General features: G+C 38.9%; 1 protein-coding gene and 2 non-coding genes across 3 annotated transcripts; 1 reads left to right on the top strand and 2 right to left on the bottom strand.

Annotated features, from left to right (window-relative positions):
• Positions 1–653: 653 nt before the first annotated feature.
• Positions 654–7,281, top strand: ankrd34c (ankyrin repeat domain 34C). The gene is made up of 2 exons (XM_057836025.1): positions 654–1,009; positions 5,343–7,281. Exon 2 carries the CDS (start codon positions 5,393–5,395, stop codon positions 6,980–6,982), a length of 1,590 nt encoding a protein of 529 aa, XP_057692008.1. The 5' UTR covers positions 654–1,009; positions 5,343–5,392; the 3' UTR covers positions 6,983–7,281.
• Positions 7,282–14,594: 7,313 nt separating this feature from the next.
• trnav-aac (transfer RNA valine (anticodon AAC)) lies at positions 14,595–14,667 on the bottom strand. The gene has a single exon. It is a non-coding gene; the product is annotated as a tRNA-Val (tRNA).
• Positions 14,668–14,796: 129 nt separating this feature from the next.
• trnav-uac (transfer RNA valine (anticodon UAC)) lies at positions 14,797–14,869 on the bottom strand. Its single transcript has one exon. It is a non-coding gene; the product is annotated as a tRNA-Val (tRNA).
• Positions 14,870–18,357: the final 3,488 nt, after the last annotated feature.

The raw sequence follows: 18,357 nt of genomic DNA, 5'->3' as shown, positions 1-18,357 counted from the left end.
TCACCACGGTGAGGATTTGTTTCGCAAGGGTGTGAGTGACTAGAAAAACTTGGCATGAAATTGAAAATCTCAGCGGAACACAAAAATCAGCGTCTACTTTTCCATAAAAAAACGGGCACGCTCACACATGCACGCAAACTCACACACACATAGCTGGGATGCCTGTATTTACGAGCATGGGCTAAGCTACTAACTGAGCATATATCTTCTAAGTTAATTTTATTGCTGACACCGTGTTTCGTGGTCATCAGCATGTTTTGCCCCTCCCGCCACCCTGTCACAAAAGTCAACTCCGCCTATGCCCAAAATATGATGTTGCTGTCAACGTACGCCAGGTCTTTATAGGGTTAAGCTTTATATATTTGAATTTTATCAAATATAAATTACTAAAAATAGTTACTTGTCCAGTAAAGGGTTAAAGCTGTCTCATTATTTTCTTCTGCAGCCCTCATTTACATTCAGGCATGGCTTTCTTTTACAAATCGCAATCCTATTTTTTATACCGCACAGTGATCATTTCCATGTAAACACTACCACCGTGTGAGTGCATGTGTAGGTGTGCGCGCGCGTGGTGTGTGCGCGTGTGACAATGTGCGGCTCACGCACAGAGGTTCTCGTCAGACGCACGTTTATTTTTGGTGCGCTCTGACGTCAAGAGCGCACACGTTTCATTCAACAGGCTAAGAAAGTAAGTTATTTATAACCCGCAGCGTCTTCAGGTTGCGCTCCTTGAGTGCGCACCGAGAAGAATCCAAAGCATCCTCCTAGTCCGGACTCTTGCATCTGAAGGACAAAAAAAAAAGCCGCTGCACAGGAGCGCTGATGCGCTTGCCGTAGTATCGCCGCAACAGAGGTTTGGTGGCCAGGCTGTCACCCGGGGGTCGACACGGATGGCTCGCGAATAGGCAACTTTCTGTTTCGGATCAAGCTATTATCTCCTCGTTTCTTCATCCTGCTGTGACGCGGGAGGCTGCTTGTGAGCATGGAAGCAAGCCTGTCTTCTGACCAGGTAATATCAATTTACTGTTAAGATATTTAGTGCAAACACAGGGAAAGATATTTGCCTTAGGACGTATCATCAGTACCTGTCATCACTGCCTCAGCATCCTAATTAATACTGTATTCACGGTTTATTCCAACAGTTAATAACAGTTGGTTGGTTAATAAAACAATAAATTAAAACATTATAAATAATATTTAATGGTATTAAGAACATTTTTTGGGCCAAAATCTTCCAATGTGTAATGCTTTTATTTGATCATGATGATTCTCTGCTATCATTTTTTTTTTTTTTTTTTTTTTCTGTTAAGTTTGCACTTTCAATTAAAATACATTTATAGCTGATTTTACACCACCGTTAAATGAAAAAAACAAATTGGAAGATTACACTTTGAAATAAGGTGCATTTTCATTTTGCATCGTTTGTGTCAACAATCTTCCATCACCATGAAACTGTGACAGACTGCCACCTGCTGGTGGTACTTTAGCAGGACGATACATTTTTAATGTGTACACTGGTACCTCTACATACGAAGTTAATTGGTGCCAGGACCTTGTTAGTAAGTCGAAATAGTCGTATGTCGAGCAGGATTTTACCATAAGAAAACATTATAGTTCCATTAATTCGTTCCATAGCCGGAAAACCTGCACTAAATCCTTAATAAATACTGTTGGTACTATTGCAAATACCAATTACCGTACATTTTCGGACTATAACCCGCTACTTTTTTCCTTCATTTTGAATCCTGCGGCTTATAGTCCAGTGCGGCTTATTTGTTGATTTATTTGGGTTAAAAGCAGGGGTGAAAGTGGGCCACAATGGTCAGGAACGCAGTTCCGGTATAAGAGTCAGGGCCAGAACGTAGTTCCGGTATCAGATTCAGGGCCAGAATGCTTTTCCGGTATAAGATTCAGGGCTGGAATGCTGTATCGGTACGCGATGCTTTGATTCCGAAAACATGACGGCAACTGTCAAAACGCTATGTAAAAAAAAAAAAAAAAAAAGCTAAGCTGCCACACATGCATTTCATCTCCAAGAAGAAAACAATCTGCCAACATCAGATTTGCATACACAATTTGCACTTTGGACTTATATTTGTTCATTCATGTTAGGCTACTTATTCATTTCCTTAGGATTTAAAATAAAAAAAGTCAATGTTTGCGCGATCTTCAAAATATATTCCATTACACTCTGCATAATATAAGTCATTTGTACTTATTTTTCTGAATGTATGTTACTTGTATCTTTATTATGAAAAAAAGAAGTACGGTATATGTTTACATTAACTTCAATTTTAATATATATCCTATGTTCTTAAGTAGTTACAATTGAGATTTGGCATTAACTATGTGAGGAAATGAGGGAAAATAAAATTTAGGAGATGGAGGTTGGGGTTATTGCTGTTTTTGTTAATTTTTATTTTGCAAATCATTGAAAAAATACAATTTTGAATGAAAATCACTTTTTGTATGTCTTATAGAAATAACTGCTAAAACAGTTTTCTTTGCATTTCAGTGGTTTAAGAGATTTGACCCCCCCCCCCCCCCCCCCCACGTCCCCCAAAAATGAAAAAAAAAATAAATAAATAAAATAAAATTTCTGGCTCCGAGGCGACCTTCACGTCGGGAAAATTTTAGCCACTTTCACCCCTGGTTAAAAGGTAACATTTTATTTGACAGCGTCGTCATAAGACCGTCAGAATTATGATGTGATACTATAATGGGCAATACTGAATGCTTATGTCGGATCATGTCATTAAGTGTCATCCGGCAAATGATGTCACTAATTTATTTCATTCATTTATGTCCAGCTCAGATCTTTTACATCCATTCTAAAGTGAGATAATTTGCCGAATAACACTAAATGACATCTGTTATAAGCATTCATTCATGCTCATGACAGTATCATGTCATAATTATGATTGTGTGATGACAGTCTTATGGTGCCACCTGTTGACAGCAGGTGGCAGAAGGGGTAGATTGTCTCCTCCAATGGAGCAGTAATGGCTAAATGAAGTTTCTTGAAACAATGACTGATATCATGGTGGTTCATATGGTCTTATGACAGTCGTATGATGCCGCTGTCAAATAAAGTGTTACTGGTTAATATCTTGTGGTGTAAATATCCCATAATAAAGTGAGCACAGCTGCGGCTTATAGTCCAGTGCGACTTATCTATGAACAAATGTTGCTTTCATGTCAAATTTGTTGGGTGGCAGCTTATAGTCAGGTGTGCCTTATAGTCTGAAAATTACGGTACACAGAGCAAAACATATAAATTATAAATAAAAATCGGAATAATAATAAAATCATAGTAATAAAATTATACTAGTACTGTACCTGTAATAATGTAACGAATCGGGTTCTAATGTTGCGGATGTGTTTTTCGTTGCGTACCTGAACACGCCGTGTGGCTGAGTAACAGAGGTGCATTAGAGTTTTTACTTTCACTTTTCATGTTCTGTTGTTGGTGAACTGGCTTTAGCTGCGGCGGACAGTTGGCGTGTTGTGTTGCACAAGCTTTAAACATAGGCAGAGTTTGACTTTTAGGGCAGGGGGGGCACAACATATTGATGACCCCAAAACACAGCGTCAGCAATAAAATTAACTTACAAGAATATTTATAATAATAAGATGACAATGAGTGTTTTTTGTTTCCCATCATTCTTGAGGGGAATTCTAAACCAGGGTGCTTCGGGAATATTTTTCGCCAAGATCGTCAACTATTGAAAATGGTACGCCCGCCGGTGTCTTGCCAATGTAGTTACCTCAGTCAAAAATTGTATACCCTGGGCGGAGCCATATAGAGGAAGAATTGTGTCTTTATTATTCAATCAAAATCATAGTTTCTTCAATCAAAAAAAGTCGCTTCAATCCCCCAAAAATGTGTTTGAATGCAAAAATAAATTTGGAACTCAAAAAATGCATGTGAAAGTTATTTTTCTTTGATTTTTTTTTGTTTTTTTTGATTGAAGCAACTTTTTTGATTGAAGTAATGTTGATTTGTGTTTGGGCCACATTTTGGCTAGGACGTGTTTGTCTTTATTATTCAATCAAAAAATAAGTTGTTTTAAAAATATATATTCTCAAAAAGAAAAATAACTTCAATAAAAAAAAAGAAAAATATCAATCATAGAAAGCGTTTTGGATGTGAAAAAATATTTGAGATTAAAAAAATTTGCATTGGAACACTTAATTTTTCATTGAAAAAGTTTTCTTTGATTGAAGCAATCCTTTTTGTGTTTGGGCCATATCATGGGTAGGACACAGGGCCGGCCCAGCCTATACGCAGACTATGCAGCTGCTTAGGGTCCCTGACCACTTGGGGGCCCCCAATCTGGCAATTGTTTAATTTTTGTTTTGTTTTTGTTTACTACAGTTTGCTTTATTTGACTTTTGTGAGTTTTGATACTTGATTACAAGCTTTAAAAAAATAGAAGTTCTTCCTTAACTTCTTTCTTTCCTCTTTTATAAAAAGGTTTGGCGCTATCTACTGTAAGTACTTACAATCATTTGGGGTGAGAAGTTTGAAGTATGCAGTGCAACAAAATCTGATTAATATACAAAATATGGACGTATGGGTTGGATTGCATGTATGGGTTTCACAGTACACTGTGACGAAATGGTGGGCCATAAATATGGGCCCCTTTGCATTATTTTGCTTAGGGCCCCCAAATGGCCTGGGCCGGCCCTGGTAGGACATTTGTGTCTAAATCATTCAATCCCAAATAAAGTTGCTTCAATCAAAGAAAAAAAATTTCAAACAAAGAAAAAAATCATTTGAAAAAATAAATTGCCCTCCCCTACTTATTTATTTATTTTTTTGAAAATTATATGCAGAGCAAATAACCGTCTAAGGTGCTACTCACATGATCTGTTTGAAAAAATTTTTTGACCCATTATTAAAATATATTTTTTGTTCATTTCATTCATGTGTGTTGCAGTTTTATTGCTCTTATATATATAGGAAAGTCAATTTCATGCAATGACACTTTTCGGCCACCATGAGGGGCCTGGCCCCCCTGGGCCTCCCTTAAAATCCGCTTATGGTTTTAAATAAATAAAAACCTGACAAAGTTGGTGATATCTTTGGCGATGTTACCACAATAATAATAATAAATAATTGATTTCTCTCACAAGAAAATCCACCCTGCGTCCGTCTTGTTGAAAAACAAAGAAACAGCGACGCTGTCATAAATCGGTGTATTTCGAGCATGTCGTCGGAAGTAGAAACAAATGGCGAGTCAAATTTTACGTCGGATGTCGAAAAGATTGCGTGTCGAAGCGATTGTATGTCGAGGAACCACTGCATTTCTAATGTTGTTGTTTTTTTTTTCTCAAAGAGCTGCAAGCTGTAAAGTCCTCCCAGAGAAAAGCTGTGACTGTCAGAGAGATGGCTAACATCCTGGAGCTGCGTACAGACGGCAATTCGCTCCTGAAGGCGGTGTGGCTCAGACGCTTGAGGCTCACCAGACTCCTCCTGGAGGGCGGCGCGTACATCAACGAGAGCAATGAACGTGGCGAGACGCCTCTCATGGTGGCCTGCATGTCAACGCACAGTGACCAGCAGAGCGTCAGCAAGTCCAAGCTGGTCAAATATTTACTGGACAACCAAGCGGACCCCAACATACAGGACAAAGGTGGGCGTACCGCCCTGATGCACGCCTGCATCCACGAGGCGGGACACGAGGTCGTGGACATCCTACTGAGCAATGGGGCCGATCCCAGCCTGGAAGACAGAGGCGGGGCCTCCGCGCTGGTTTACGCCATCAACGCAGATGAAAAGCAAACGCTAAAGCTGCTCTTGGATGCTTGCAAAGCCAAAGGCAAAGAGGTGATCATAATCACAACCGATAAGTCGCCATCTGGCACCAAAACAACCAAACAGTACCTAAACGTTCCTCCGTCCCCAGAGCTGGTTGAGAAGTCGTCCCCTGCCTACTGCGCCTCACCTTCTGATATCGACGTCTCTGCGTCTCCCACAATTGAGCAAGAGCAGCAAAACACCGTCTTTAGCTTCCAGACAAAGCTGAAAACGTCCTGCTCTGCCAACAAACTGGCCAATGGGCCCACGTCGCCCACGCGGCGGGCCATCAGCCACAAGCGCGCGCGTTTACCTCAGCTGAAACGCCTGCAGTCGGAGCCGTGGGGGCTGATCGCACCTTCGGTGCTGGCCGAACGGGCGAACAGCCACGACGAAAGCAAGAAGGCCAGCTCGGACGAGGACGTGGTGGCGGGTGTGAACGGTCTGACTCTGAGCAAGAGAGCCGCTTTGTCTCGGCAGAACAGCGTGGACGGCAAAGAAAGCTCATTCCCACTGGTGGGCGAGCAAGGCTGCAAAATGACAACCTCTCTGTCAGTTCCCCCGACCTCTAAAGCTGCGTACGAGAGATCTCTAAACCAACACCAACCCTTGGCACGACGCAGCACCATACCTACCGAACAGGAGGGCGGTGGCGCTGGGCGCCCTGGTCTCAGAGACAACGTGCACAAGAGACGACTTGGGAACGACCACTACGACTCCGACTCCCAGCTCTACTCTGACTCCGTCATGCTGGACTCTCCAAAGGTGCCAGTGGAGCGCAGAAAACTGAACACTTCCCCTCTGGCCTTGCTGACCAGCTCCAGAGAGTCTCTAGACAGCAACGCCAGCACATCCTCACCTAGCACTGTTCGCAGGCGTCCACCGGGCCTCTTGGAGAGGAGAGGCTCTGGCACCCTGCTTCTAGATCACATCTCCCACACCAGGCCTGGCCACTTGCCACCGCTCAACGTCAACCCCAACCCTCCCATCCCTGACATTGGCACCAGTAGCAAGCCATCCTCGCCTTTGGCCAGTGGTATTCGATCCTTAGCACCAGTAGCACCAAACACACCAAAGAGAGGCGGGTTAAAGTGCAAGAAGAAACTTGTGAGAAGGCACTCTATGCAAGTGGAGCAGATGAAGCAACTGTCTGACTTTGAGGAGCTGGCTCATCAGTGACTAAGGGTGTTTATGCAGTGTTTTTAGTGTCAACCGCCTACATTATCGGCGAATACATCCATGAGTTCAGTGTACACTCATAGGCGTGTAGATATTGAATAACGAACTGGAAAACTATGGGGCGCCGTTTGTAAAGCAGCTCATGCTGAAAATTACATTTTCTCACATTTAGCGCCACACAGTGTTTAAAATGTGATGTAAAAAATATAGAGTCACTTTTTTTTTTTGCACATTTACAACATTATTTAGCAACTTCAATATTTGTTATTAAATAATAAGTATTGGACCTTAATGTTTAAATCCAGAACTACATATTTAATTCAAATCTTAAATGTAGATGTTAAATTTATATCCTAAATTTATATCATAAATACAAATATTTAATATATACCTTAAAACCAAATGTTAAATATATCTTAAATGTAAATGTTAAATATATATCTTAAATGTAAATGTTAAATTTAAATCTTAAATGTAAATGTTACATTTAAATCTTAAATTTAAATCCTAAATATATATCTAAATATCAAATGTACTTGTTAAATATGGAAACGATTGAAACTAAATATTTAGCTTTGTATGCAAATTCACATGACTGTAAACCGGAAGTAACAAAATAAAAGCTGGAGCAGCTCAGACTGTTTGCTTACTGTTTGCTTAGTCCAGTCCAACAGAGACCCCTTGTGGCTATTCATAGTAACTTTACTAGGCTCATGTAAGCAAAAGTGACACGAAATACACAAAATACTCTTTAAATAGTTTCTCTTAAATGCGTATTTTACCTGGATATTGTTATTAACACAATGATTCATGTCCAAGAGCCGACTGCTACCGTTAAGTAGGTTTTATTCATTTTCAAGCAACATTGCACATTTACATTATTTACTACTCAAATATTTATTTTTAAATAATAAGTTTTGGACCTGAATGATTAAATCCAGAACTAAATATTTAATTTAAATCGTAAATTCATATCCTAAATATATATCTTGAATTTCAATGTTAAATATATATTTTAAATCCAAATGTTAAATATATATCTCAAATCTAATTGTTAAATATATATCTTAAATGTAAATGTTAAATTTATATCCTAAATGTAAATCTTAAAATACATGCTATCTAAATAGTAAATTCAAATGTTAAATCTGGAAATGGTTGAAACTAAATATTTAGCTTAGTATGCAAATTCACATGACTGGAAACCGAAGTAAAAAAATAAAAGCTGGAGCAGCTCAGACTGTTTGCTTATGTTGCTTGAAAATGAATAAAACCTACTTAACGTTAGCAGTCGGCTCTTGGACATGAATCATTGTGATAATAACAATATCCAGGTAAAATACACATTTAAGAGAAACTATTTATAGAATATTTTGTGTTTTTCGTGTCATTTTTGCTAACATGAGCCTAGTAAAGTTGCTATGAATAGCCACAAGGGGTCTCTGTTGGACTGGACTAAGCAAACAGTAAGCAAACAGTCTGAGCTGCTCCAGCTTTTATTTTGTTACTTCTGGTTTCCAGTCATGTGAATTTGCATATTAAGCTAAATATTTAGTTGCAACCATTTCCAGATTTAACATTTAAATTTACTATTTAGATAGTATGTATTTTAAGATTTACATTTAGGATATAGATTTAACATCTACATTTAAGATATATATTTAACAATTAAATTTGAGATACATATTTAACATTTGGATTTAAGATATATATTTAACATTTAGATTCAAGATATATGTTTAGGATATGAATTTAAGATTTAAATTAAATATTTAGTTCTGGATTTAATCATTCAGGTCCAATACTTATTTAAAATAAATATTTAAGTTGCTAAATAATGTAAATGTGACTCTAAATTTTCACACCACATTTTAAACATTGTGTGGCACTAAATGTGGGAAAATGTTGTCGTAATTTTCAGCATGAGCTGCTTTACAAACAGCGCCCCATAGAAAACAACGTTAAAACTGAGCAATATAAATAGATTTCCTCCATACCCCTGAGGATCTGATGACCCCACATTTGCTTTAACTGTCTTACCGTTGTGAATGTAAAAGACAAGTTATGACAAACAAGGATCTCTTCTGTACGGTGATGTAAGATGCAGGGACCAAACTTGGTCCCTTTGTAGCCAGAAGGCCACTTTGGTGCACTTTGTGCATATGTAATTAGCACTAACGCGAAACTTGCTTTGGAAAATCGAAGAGTTGAGATGTAGCGTTAATTAAGAAGTTTGACTGTTTGTAGCAAAATTGTGCAAAGTGCCTTTAAGATAAAGAGTTATTCGTGTGGATAGATACATGTATTAAAAAGGATGTAACCAAAACATGTTTCATTTCATCTGCATTGTTGGACTCACAGGGAGTGAATAATATGCCTTAAAAAATGCAAGCAACACTTGGTAACTTTTCAACCTTTATAAAATATTTTCATAACATTTTTGATAATATGTCGACTGACAACTAGTTGAATTACGCTTCCTTCATATATTGAGGGGGTCTGTATCGCTTCCACCGGCACTAATTAACTTGGAGGAGTGTGGCAGGAACCCTGCCACACAAAAAAAACTACAAATATGCTGACTGCTTTACGGCATACATCATTTTCCCCTTTCCCCATTCATTATAAAGATGGACGTCGATGCGAACACTTTGTAAAGATGGCAGAGCAACAAAAGAGACAAAAAGCTTTGTCTGAGGAGGAAAAAAGGGAGAATACCAGGATATACAGACTAAACATTGGCCCAGCTTTCACTCGCTGGCTTTCAGCGTTGACGAGTTGGGGTGGAGTGGGGGAGGGTTAGCCACACTAAACCACACGGTTGCTAACCGTCATATGCTATTGTTTAGCAACAACTGGTTTCATTACCTTATTACTATTCAACCTTTACACAGCTCCTAGAAACACAAATGTTGTTTAATCCATCTGCAGGCAACCCGGAGATTGATTTTTGATTGACTGATGATTTTACGACACTGTGGGTTTGCGCTGACTTCCTTTAGGAGAAAACACTACTGCTTTTGTCCACCGGTGTCGCTAACATCAACCAAAACTGAAAGGTTACCTAGTGTTGCTTTAAGAAAAGTGAGAAAAATATTGTCTTTGTAACGATGTTACACACACTTTTACAGCACATGTATGTGTAATACAGTATTTCAATTCCATTGATAATGTGATCAAATGTCATTTCACGCGGAAGGCAATTAATATTAAGATCCTAAAAGCTACATATAATCATCTATATTTAAAATAGATACTTTAAAAAAGACAATATCATACAATCCATAGTATTTTTGTAAGTACACTGTTGTACCTTCAAAATAAATGTCTATCACTTGAGAATGCCTGATTTATTTATGTATTTCTTTGCTCAGCAAGAATCTCATCAAGGTTTGTCTCCAATTAGGAGAAGAAGAAATCAGGTTCATCAACCCCAAAAAATTGTTAAAAGACAAAGAGCTACAAAATACAAATTCCAGGCAATGTTTTCTACAGTTAAAGGAAGGATCAGATTATTTATTTCCGATGTTGAAAACAACGGTTTAGAAGTGGTTAGTTGTTTGTTTTTATTCGACGTCTCCAGAGAAAGGAAGTCTCAAACCGTTAGCTGTATTTATAAATGTGTTCATTTAGTGACATCTGGTGGGAGAAAAAAGTGCCTCATGGGTCTCCTTTTTGCTTTGTAGATGTTTTTCTCAACGATGGAAGTGCAGATAAGAAAACATAATTTAATTACTTTCAAATCTGTATTATTTTTAAAGGGATACTCCAGTCATTTGGATGATTCGGATCCAAACAAATGAGATATGTTTGTAGCTAATTGCTGAAAATGTGCACAGGCTGCGAACAATGGAGTGCTGAAGTTTCATCCTGTCTTGATGCTTTTTTTCCTTTCAACTAGCAAAACAGAGCCTGTATTGTATTTGGCGTGTGAAGCGAACGTGATAACCACAACTACTAGAGGTGGGAATCTTTGGGCACCTAACGATTCGATTACGATTCAGAGACTCCGATTCGATTATATGTCGATTATTGATGACCCCCCCCCCCTTTTTTTTTTTTTTAATGTTTTGTATATTTGTTCCAAAATTGTTCAAAAATCCTCTCAGGCTAAATAAACCAAACTACTATTTTAGTATCAAGTTACCGGTTAAAAACAGCAAATAAAATACTCAAGTCCCCATTCTGTATCAGCAGCTTTAAACTACATTCAATTAATTTAATGTTGTGAATCAACCGTTAAAGTTGTTAAAATTGCGCCCGTTATTCCATAATTTCCCTCATGTCTACTTTCGACATGTGAAAGTTTTAAAACTGTTTCATCATTTAAAGATAGATTCAAGTCAAGATTTTTCCGATTTAGGGGTATTTTAGATAAAAAGTAATTAGGTTCTCTACAACAGAGCCTTTTAGAGAAGTCTACTACTTTAAGAGGGCGCCTGTTTACTAGCGCGGGAAAGTCTGTCATTTCACATCTAGTCTACATATATGTGATAACTACCATAGCCGTATGTTGCCGTATGTTTGTAGCAACTAGAAACTGGGCGCTGTTTGTACCGGCTGACGGCTGCAGTCAGGTATTATTGTTTTTTTTTGTACCTAGCGGCATTAGCTCCACATGATATTTACTCTCGGTCCATTCCTCATTGCGTCCCGAAGACCGCGCTGACTGTGTTTTATTTCCGCTTTACCTGGTATAATTCAATAATCGGAATTTGGATGTTTGTGAATCGTTCTCAAATCTTCCACGGCCGAATCGCGAATAATCTAAGAATCGGAAATTTTACACGCCTCTAACAACTACTTTTGTCATGATTGTAAAATTTTCAACTTGCCGGAACTCCCTGACGTGAAGGTTGCCACGGAACCAGATATTTTATTTATTTATTTATTTTCCTTTTCTTTTTCTTTTTTTTTTTTTTTGGAGGGGGGGGTCAAAATTACTGAAATGCAAAGAAAACTGTTTTGGTGAGTTATTTATATAACACATACAAAAACTGATTTTCATCCCAAATTGTTTGTCGTTTTTCAATGATTGCAAAATAAAAGTTAACAAAGACAGCAATAACCCCAACCTCCATCTCCTAATTTTTATTTTCCCTCATTTCCTCAGATACTAAATGCCAAATTTTAACTACTTAAGAACATACGATGTATATTAAAATGGAAGATAATCTAAACATTTACTTTTTGTTGAGTTTTTTAATAATAAAGATATAAGTAACATAAATTCAGAAAAATAAGTACAAATGACTTATATTATGCAGAGTAATATGGAATATATTTTGAAGATCGCGCAAACATTGACTTTTTTAAATCATAAGGAAATTAATAAGTAGCCTAACATAAATGAACAAATATAAGTCCAAAGTGCACATTGACAGCTAAGATGTTCTCAACCTCCCCATCAGAGCAAATAAAACTAAATATGATAAATAAGCCTCCTTAACTCTTGCATTAATCTTATTGCCATTTTTTTTGTTGCATCAATTCAACACTTTTTTTTTTTTTTTTTTTGCTGTTTCAGAAAACATGCACATTTGAACCAATCAGAGCTAACTATCTTAAATGAGTCCAGGCGTTTTTCTTTGCTGCGTCCATTCGCACATTGATGTGACTCGTCATCGTCAGACTCAGATAACTGCATCAGCTGGGGAAATCTCCATGCTGTCCGTGCGTGGAATAAAATAAATAATAAATATCGGAGGAAACAGATTACGCCCTTTATTATGCTTGTTGTTAACACTTGTGTATGTCAATCGGATGTTGGTAGATTGTTTTCTTCTTGGAGATAAAATGCATGTGTGGCAGCTTTGTATTTTTTATTATTTTTTTTACATAGCGTTTTGACACTTGCCGTCATATTTTCGGAATCAAAGCACCGTGAATCTTATACCGGAACTGCGTTCCTGACCTGAATCTTATACCAAGACTGCATTCCTGACCGTTCTGGCCCACTTTCACCCCTGGTCTTGACCCCACCCTGCTGCCTTGCCTCCCCTTTTGTTTTCCCGGTGTTTGGGTCCTCCACGCCGAGTGACAGAATGACACAACCACCTATGGACCCAGCGGGAAAGAAATGGAATTTCCCGTTTGTCTTCTCTCAGCCTGCCCACCCACTCATGTTCTCATCACTTTTTTTGTCACCTGTTCACTCAGCATTGCCCTCATCACGTCCCCCTGGAAGCACACCCTCGTATCTTTTTCTTGATTCTGATTTTTCCGATTGTGAAGATGGCCCCGATTTAGTTCATCTTCTATCCGACAGTAATTCAGGCCCAGTTTCTGATTTCATGCCTTTTTCTTTAACCCTCTCAGGTTTGTCACGCCTCCCTCGTTCCATGTCCCCTTCCCAACCTTTTTCCACAGAACCTTACTTGGGCTCCAGGTTGGCCATCTATACTGGACCCCCGCGTGGGGGCCTCTAGGGGCGCCTATGGAAGGGCCGTGTTGTCCACAACCCTCCCCAATTCCCATTCCACCATGTAACCTCCCACCCAGTCTGACCAAGACTGTCCATGGGCCCGTCAGCACGACCCGGCTTCCCGAGCTGGCTCCCTGCAATCAAGTCAGTCAACATTTTTTGCTTCAGCTCAAGCTGTGAACAGACGCACTCCTCTGAGCTCCCAAAAGCAACTTATCTCAACCGATAAGCGCTCAGGGCCAACTCAGGGCCAGCAAGCTCGACTCCCAGTATGGCTCCAAACAATTTGAAACCTGGAGACTTGGATGAAATAAAATCCTCCATACAGAAATTGGAGGTCTCCTTGACTGGCTTGATTAAAACCAGAATCAAGAAATGGTCAGAGAGCTCTAGTCAATGCGCGCTAAAAACGAGAAACTCAAGCAGGCGGTCGAGGAGAGAGATGTTCGCATCAAGAGGCTGGAAATTTTGGCTGACGATCTCGACCAGTGCCAACGCACAAATGAGCTCATCATTTCTGGATTACAACTGATGCCTAGCCCAGGTGATACAGTGGCGCAACAGGCAATTGCTAAGCTGAAAGAGTATGGAATAAACATGGAACCGCTGGACATCCGTCGCTGCTTTCTGCTCCTATCTGGGGGGAGAGGACTGGCGACGGTGCTCATGAAGCTGGCAGACCACAAGACCAAGACTGCCCTGCTTAACCAGCGCCGCCACCTGAAAGGGTTGAAGATTTTTTTGAATGACAACTTGACTTGCCGAAATGCCGAAATTGCAAGAAAAGCACGTCAACTGAAGAAATCTGGGAAAATAGCCTACACCTGGGTCTCGGATTGCAGGATCCTTGTCAAGATGCAAGATATGAAGATTAAAGCTATTAGGAGTCTTGACCAGCTGACCTGACTTGAAAGTTAATGATGACATCTGATGTATGTACCACATCTGAATGTGCGTCTTTAGTTGTATGGGGGACGGGAAACTGATAAGCACATGCTTCCTCCCGTCTGCCTTTGTCTTCTTCTTCGGTTCTTCGGATAACCACTACACTATGGAAACAGGTGTTGAAGCACTTTTTGTAGAAGGCCTGGACAAACAACAGACTCCGTGAACATTTGAAATTTTGAAATCCAGTTTTGTCCTTTAACGGGGAGTTATTTCATTCAACTTAGAAAAGCTGTCCTGCATTGTTTCCACCCAGTTTCGAACTGGGGACCTTTCGCGAGTTAGGCGAACGTGATAACCACTACACTATGGAAACAGGTATTGAAGCATTGTTGGTAGAAGGCCTGGACATACGACAGACTCAGTATACTTTTGAAATTTTGAAATTCAGTTTTGTCCTTTATTCGGGAGTTATTCCTTTTAACTAAAACCAACGAGCCACCATTGTTTCCACCCAGTTTCGAAATGGGAACCTTTCGCGTGTAAGGCGAATGTGATAACCACTACACCATGGAAACAGGTGTTAAAATATCTTTTGTAGAAGGCCTGGACATACGACAGATTGAGTGTACTTTTGAAATTTTGAAATCCAGTTTTGTCCTTTATTGGGGAGTTATTTCTTTCGACTAAAATCAATGAGCCACAATTTTATGGATTTTATTGGTGAAACATGGTAATATAACAAGGGTCGCGATGCAAAAATCACAGAAATCAAAGAGTGGTCGAGATTTTCTTTTTCATATATTTACCCTTTTAAACGTTATTTTTTTTTCTCCAATTTTTCTTTGTTTGGATCGATTATTTATCATCTAACATATCTGGGAAAATGCAACAGTAACAAAAGAAATACAATATGTATATATATATATATATATATATATATATATATATATATATATATATATATATATATATATATATATATATACACAGGGGTGCACATAAGTGGTCCGCATGCGCGCATGCGTACTGGACGTATACAAACGCGCTGGCCCTCAACGGTTTCCATACGCTTTTGCGTACCGATGGCTGACCACTGTATTTGCGGCGGACACGAGATAATCACTTCTCAAAATGTCGGAGGCAGGCCCCACTGAGTAATTATTTCCGTGTTCCCCCACCCCCGTCAAAGGACAGACAGACGACAGAGACGTCACCGGAGCTACCGAAAAAAGGACTTTTGCTGAAAAGTGGCTGCAGGAGGTACCATAGCTAGAAGCAAATGATGCTCGCACGGATATGTGGTACAAAATTTGCCGTGAGAATCGCTGATAACGGCAGCGCATTTTATGTTGGGTCCAAGAATTTCAGCCATCCAAACTTTGAAATGCACGAAAAAAACAGAGCATGTGGCAATTAAGCAAACTATCGATTATCGACTATCAGGCAGCATTAATTGTTAATATAATTAATAAAAGGTATTTGGCTCTAACTAAAGCTTGTCATAATTTTATCGCATCAGGCGGGTCGGCTCTCAAGCTCAATGAGGACCAAGTCACATCTCCAGGTCCTCCTCTGAGAACCTGGGCAAAAAAAATATGTGCACCCCTGCATATATATATATATATATATATATATATATATATATATATGTGTGTGTGTGTGTGTGTGTAAGTTGTAAAGCAATAAAACAAACAATAAAAATGAATGAAATGAACAAAAAAAATATTTTCAAAATGGGTCAAAATTATTTTTCAAACAGATCATGTGACTAGCACCTCAGACTGTCATTTGCTTTGCATATTATTAAAAGAAAAAAAATAGGGGAGGGCAATTTTATTTTTCAAAGGATTTTTTTCTTTGTTTGAATTTTTTTCTTTTTGATTGAAGCAACTTTTGGGGGGATTGAATGATTTAGACACAAATGTCCTACCCATAATATGGCCCAAACACAAAAAGGATTCCTAAAATCAAACTTTTTAAATGAAAAATGAAGTGTTCAAATGCAAATAGTTGAGTGTCAAATATTTTTCCGCATTCAAAAACATTTTTTCTCTGATTGAAATTTCTCTTATTTTGATTGAAGTGATTTTTCTTTTGAAAATATTTTTTTTTTTTTGTTTGAAGCAACTTATTTTTTGATTGAACAATAAAGACACAAATGTCCTAGCCAAAATGTGACCCAAACGCGAAACAACATTGATTCAATCAAAAAACGTTGCTTCAATCAAAAAAAAGGTTTTACTTCAATTAAAAAAATTTTTTTTTAAATCAAATTATAGAAAAATAGCTTTCAAATGCCTTTTTTGAGCTTTAAATTTATGTTAACATTCAGACATTTTTTTTGTTGAAGTGCCTTTTTTTTGGATTGAAAATATAGATTTTGATTGAACCAACTTTTTTTTTTTTTGATCAAATAATGGAGATACAAATCTACCTCCATATGGCTCTGCGCAGGGGATACAATTTTTGACTGAGGTAACTACATTGGCACGACACCGACGGGCGTACAATATTCAATGAATAACAATTTTGGTGAAAAGTATAGCTGTCCTAAGCAGCCTGATTTAGAATTCCCCGCAAGAATGATTTTCAACTTATTATTATAAATATTCTTGTAAGTTTTTTTTTTAATTGCTGACACTGCATTTTGGGGTCATCAACATGGTGTGCCCCCTCTGCCCCAAAAGTCAAACTCCGCCTATTGCAAAAAGTGTATATGCAGGTTATGCTGTGATAGCGTCCCTACCAATGTTGAGACCAAACCTACACCCTTGCTTCTTTTTATGGCTGGGCTGAAACAAAAGCGGTTGTGCGACGTTTGTAAACAGGGGTTTCCAGGGTAAAACGGACAAATTAAAAATAGTTCGGGGCTTAATGCGCCATGAATCTGCTGTGGCAGCATATACAGTTGTGGTCAAAAGTTTACATACACTTGTGATGAACATAATGTCATGGCTCTCTTGAGTTTCCAGTTAGTTCTACAACTCTGATTTTTCTCCGATAGAGTGATTGGAACAGATACCTCTTTGTCACAAAAAACATTCATGAAGTTTGGTTCTTTTATGACTTTATTATGGGTTAACAGAAAAAGTGATCAAATCTGCTAGGTCAAAAATATACATACATGGATCTGAAAAAGCGAATCATTGACTTGAACAAGTCAGGAAAGTCACTTGGAGCCATTTCAAAGCAGCTGCAGGTCCCAAGAGCAACAGTGCAAACAATTGTTTGTAAGTATAAAGTGCATGGCACTGTTTTGTCACTGCCACGATCAGGAAGAAAACACAAGCTATCACCTGCTGCTGAGAGAAAATTGGTCAGGAGGGTGAAGATTCAACCGAGAATCACCAAAAAGCAGATCTGCCAAGAATTAGAAGCTGCTGGAACACAGGTGTCAGTCTCCACAGTCAAGCGTGTTTTGCATCTCCATGGACTGAGAGGCTGCCGTGCAAGAAGGAAGCCCTTGCTCCAAAAATGGCACCTTAAGGCTCGACTGAAGTTTGCTGCTGATCACATGGACAAAGATAAGACCTTCTGGAGGAAAGTTCTGTGGTCAGACGAAACAAAAATCGAGCTGTTTGGCCACAATGCCCAGCAATATGTTTGGAGGAGAGAAGGTGAAGCCTTTAACCCCAAGTACACCATGCCTACCGTCAAGCACGATGGTGGTAGTATTATGCTGTGGGGCTGTTTTGCTGCCAATGGAACTGGTGCTTTACAGAGAGTAAATGGGATAATGAAGAAGGAGGATTACCTTCAAATTCTTCAAGATAACCTAACGTCATCAGCCCGAAGATTGGGTCTTGGGCGCAGTTGGGTGTCCCAACAGGACAATGACCCCAAACACACATCAAAAGTGGTAATGGGGTGGCTAAATCAGGCTAGAATTAAGGTTTTCGGATGGCCTTCCCAAAGTCCTGACTTAAACCCCATTGAGAACTTGTGGACAATGCTGAAGAAACAAGTCCATGTCAGAAAGCCATCAAATTTAACTGAACTGCATCAATTCTGTCAAGAGGAGTGGTCAAAGATTCAACCAGAAGCTTGCCAGAAGCTTGTGGAT

This window comes from Corythoichthys intestinalis, chromosome 5 (assembly GCF_030265065.1).
Source record: "Corythoichthys intestinalis isolate RoL2023-P3 chromosome 5, ASM3026506v1, whole genome shotgun sequence".
NCBI lineage: Eukaryota > Metazoa > Chordata > Actinopteri > Syngnathiformes > Syngnathidae > Corythoichthys > Corythoichthys intestinalis.
Note: the sequence above shows the minus strand (reverse complement) of the source record. Positions and strands in the feature narration are given on the sequence as shown.

Bases quoted from the DNA above. Each gene is read 5' to 3' on its own strand.
- ankrd34c (XM_057836025.1), top strand. From the start codon at position 5,393: ATGGCTAACATCCTGGAGCTGCGTACAGACGGCAATTCGCTCCTGAAG.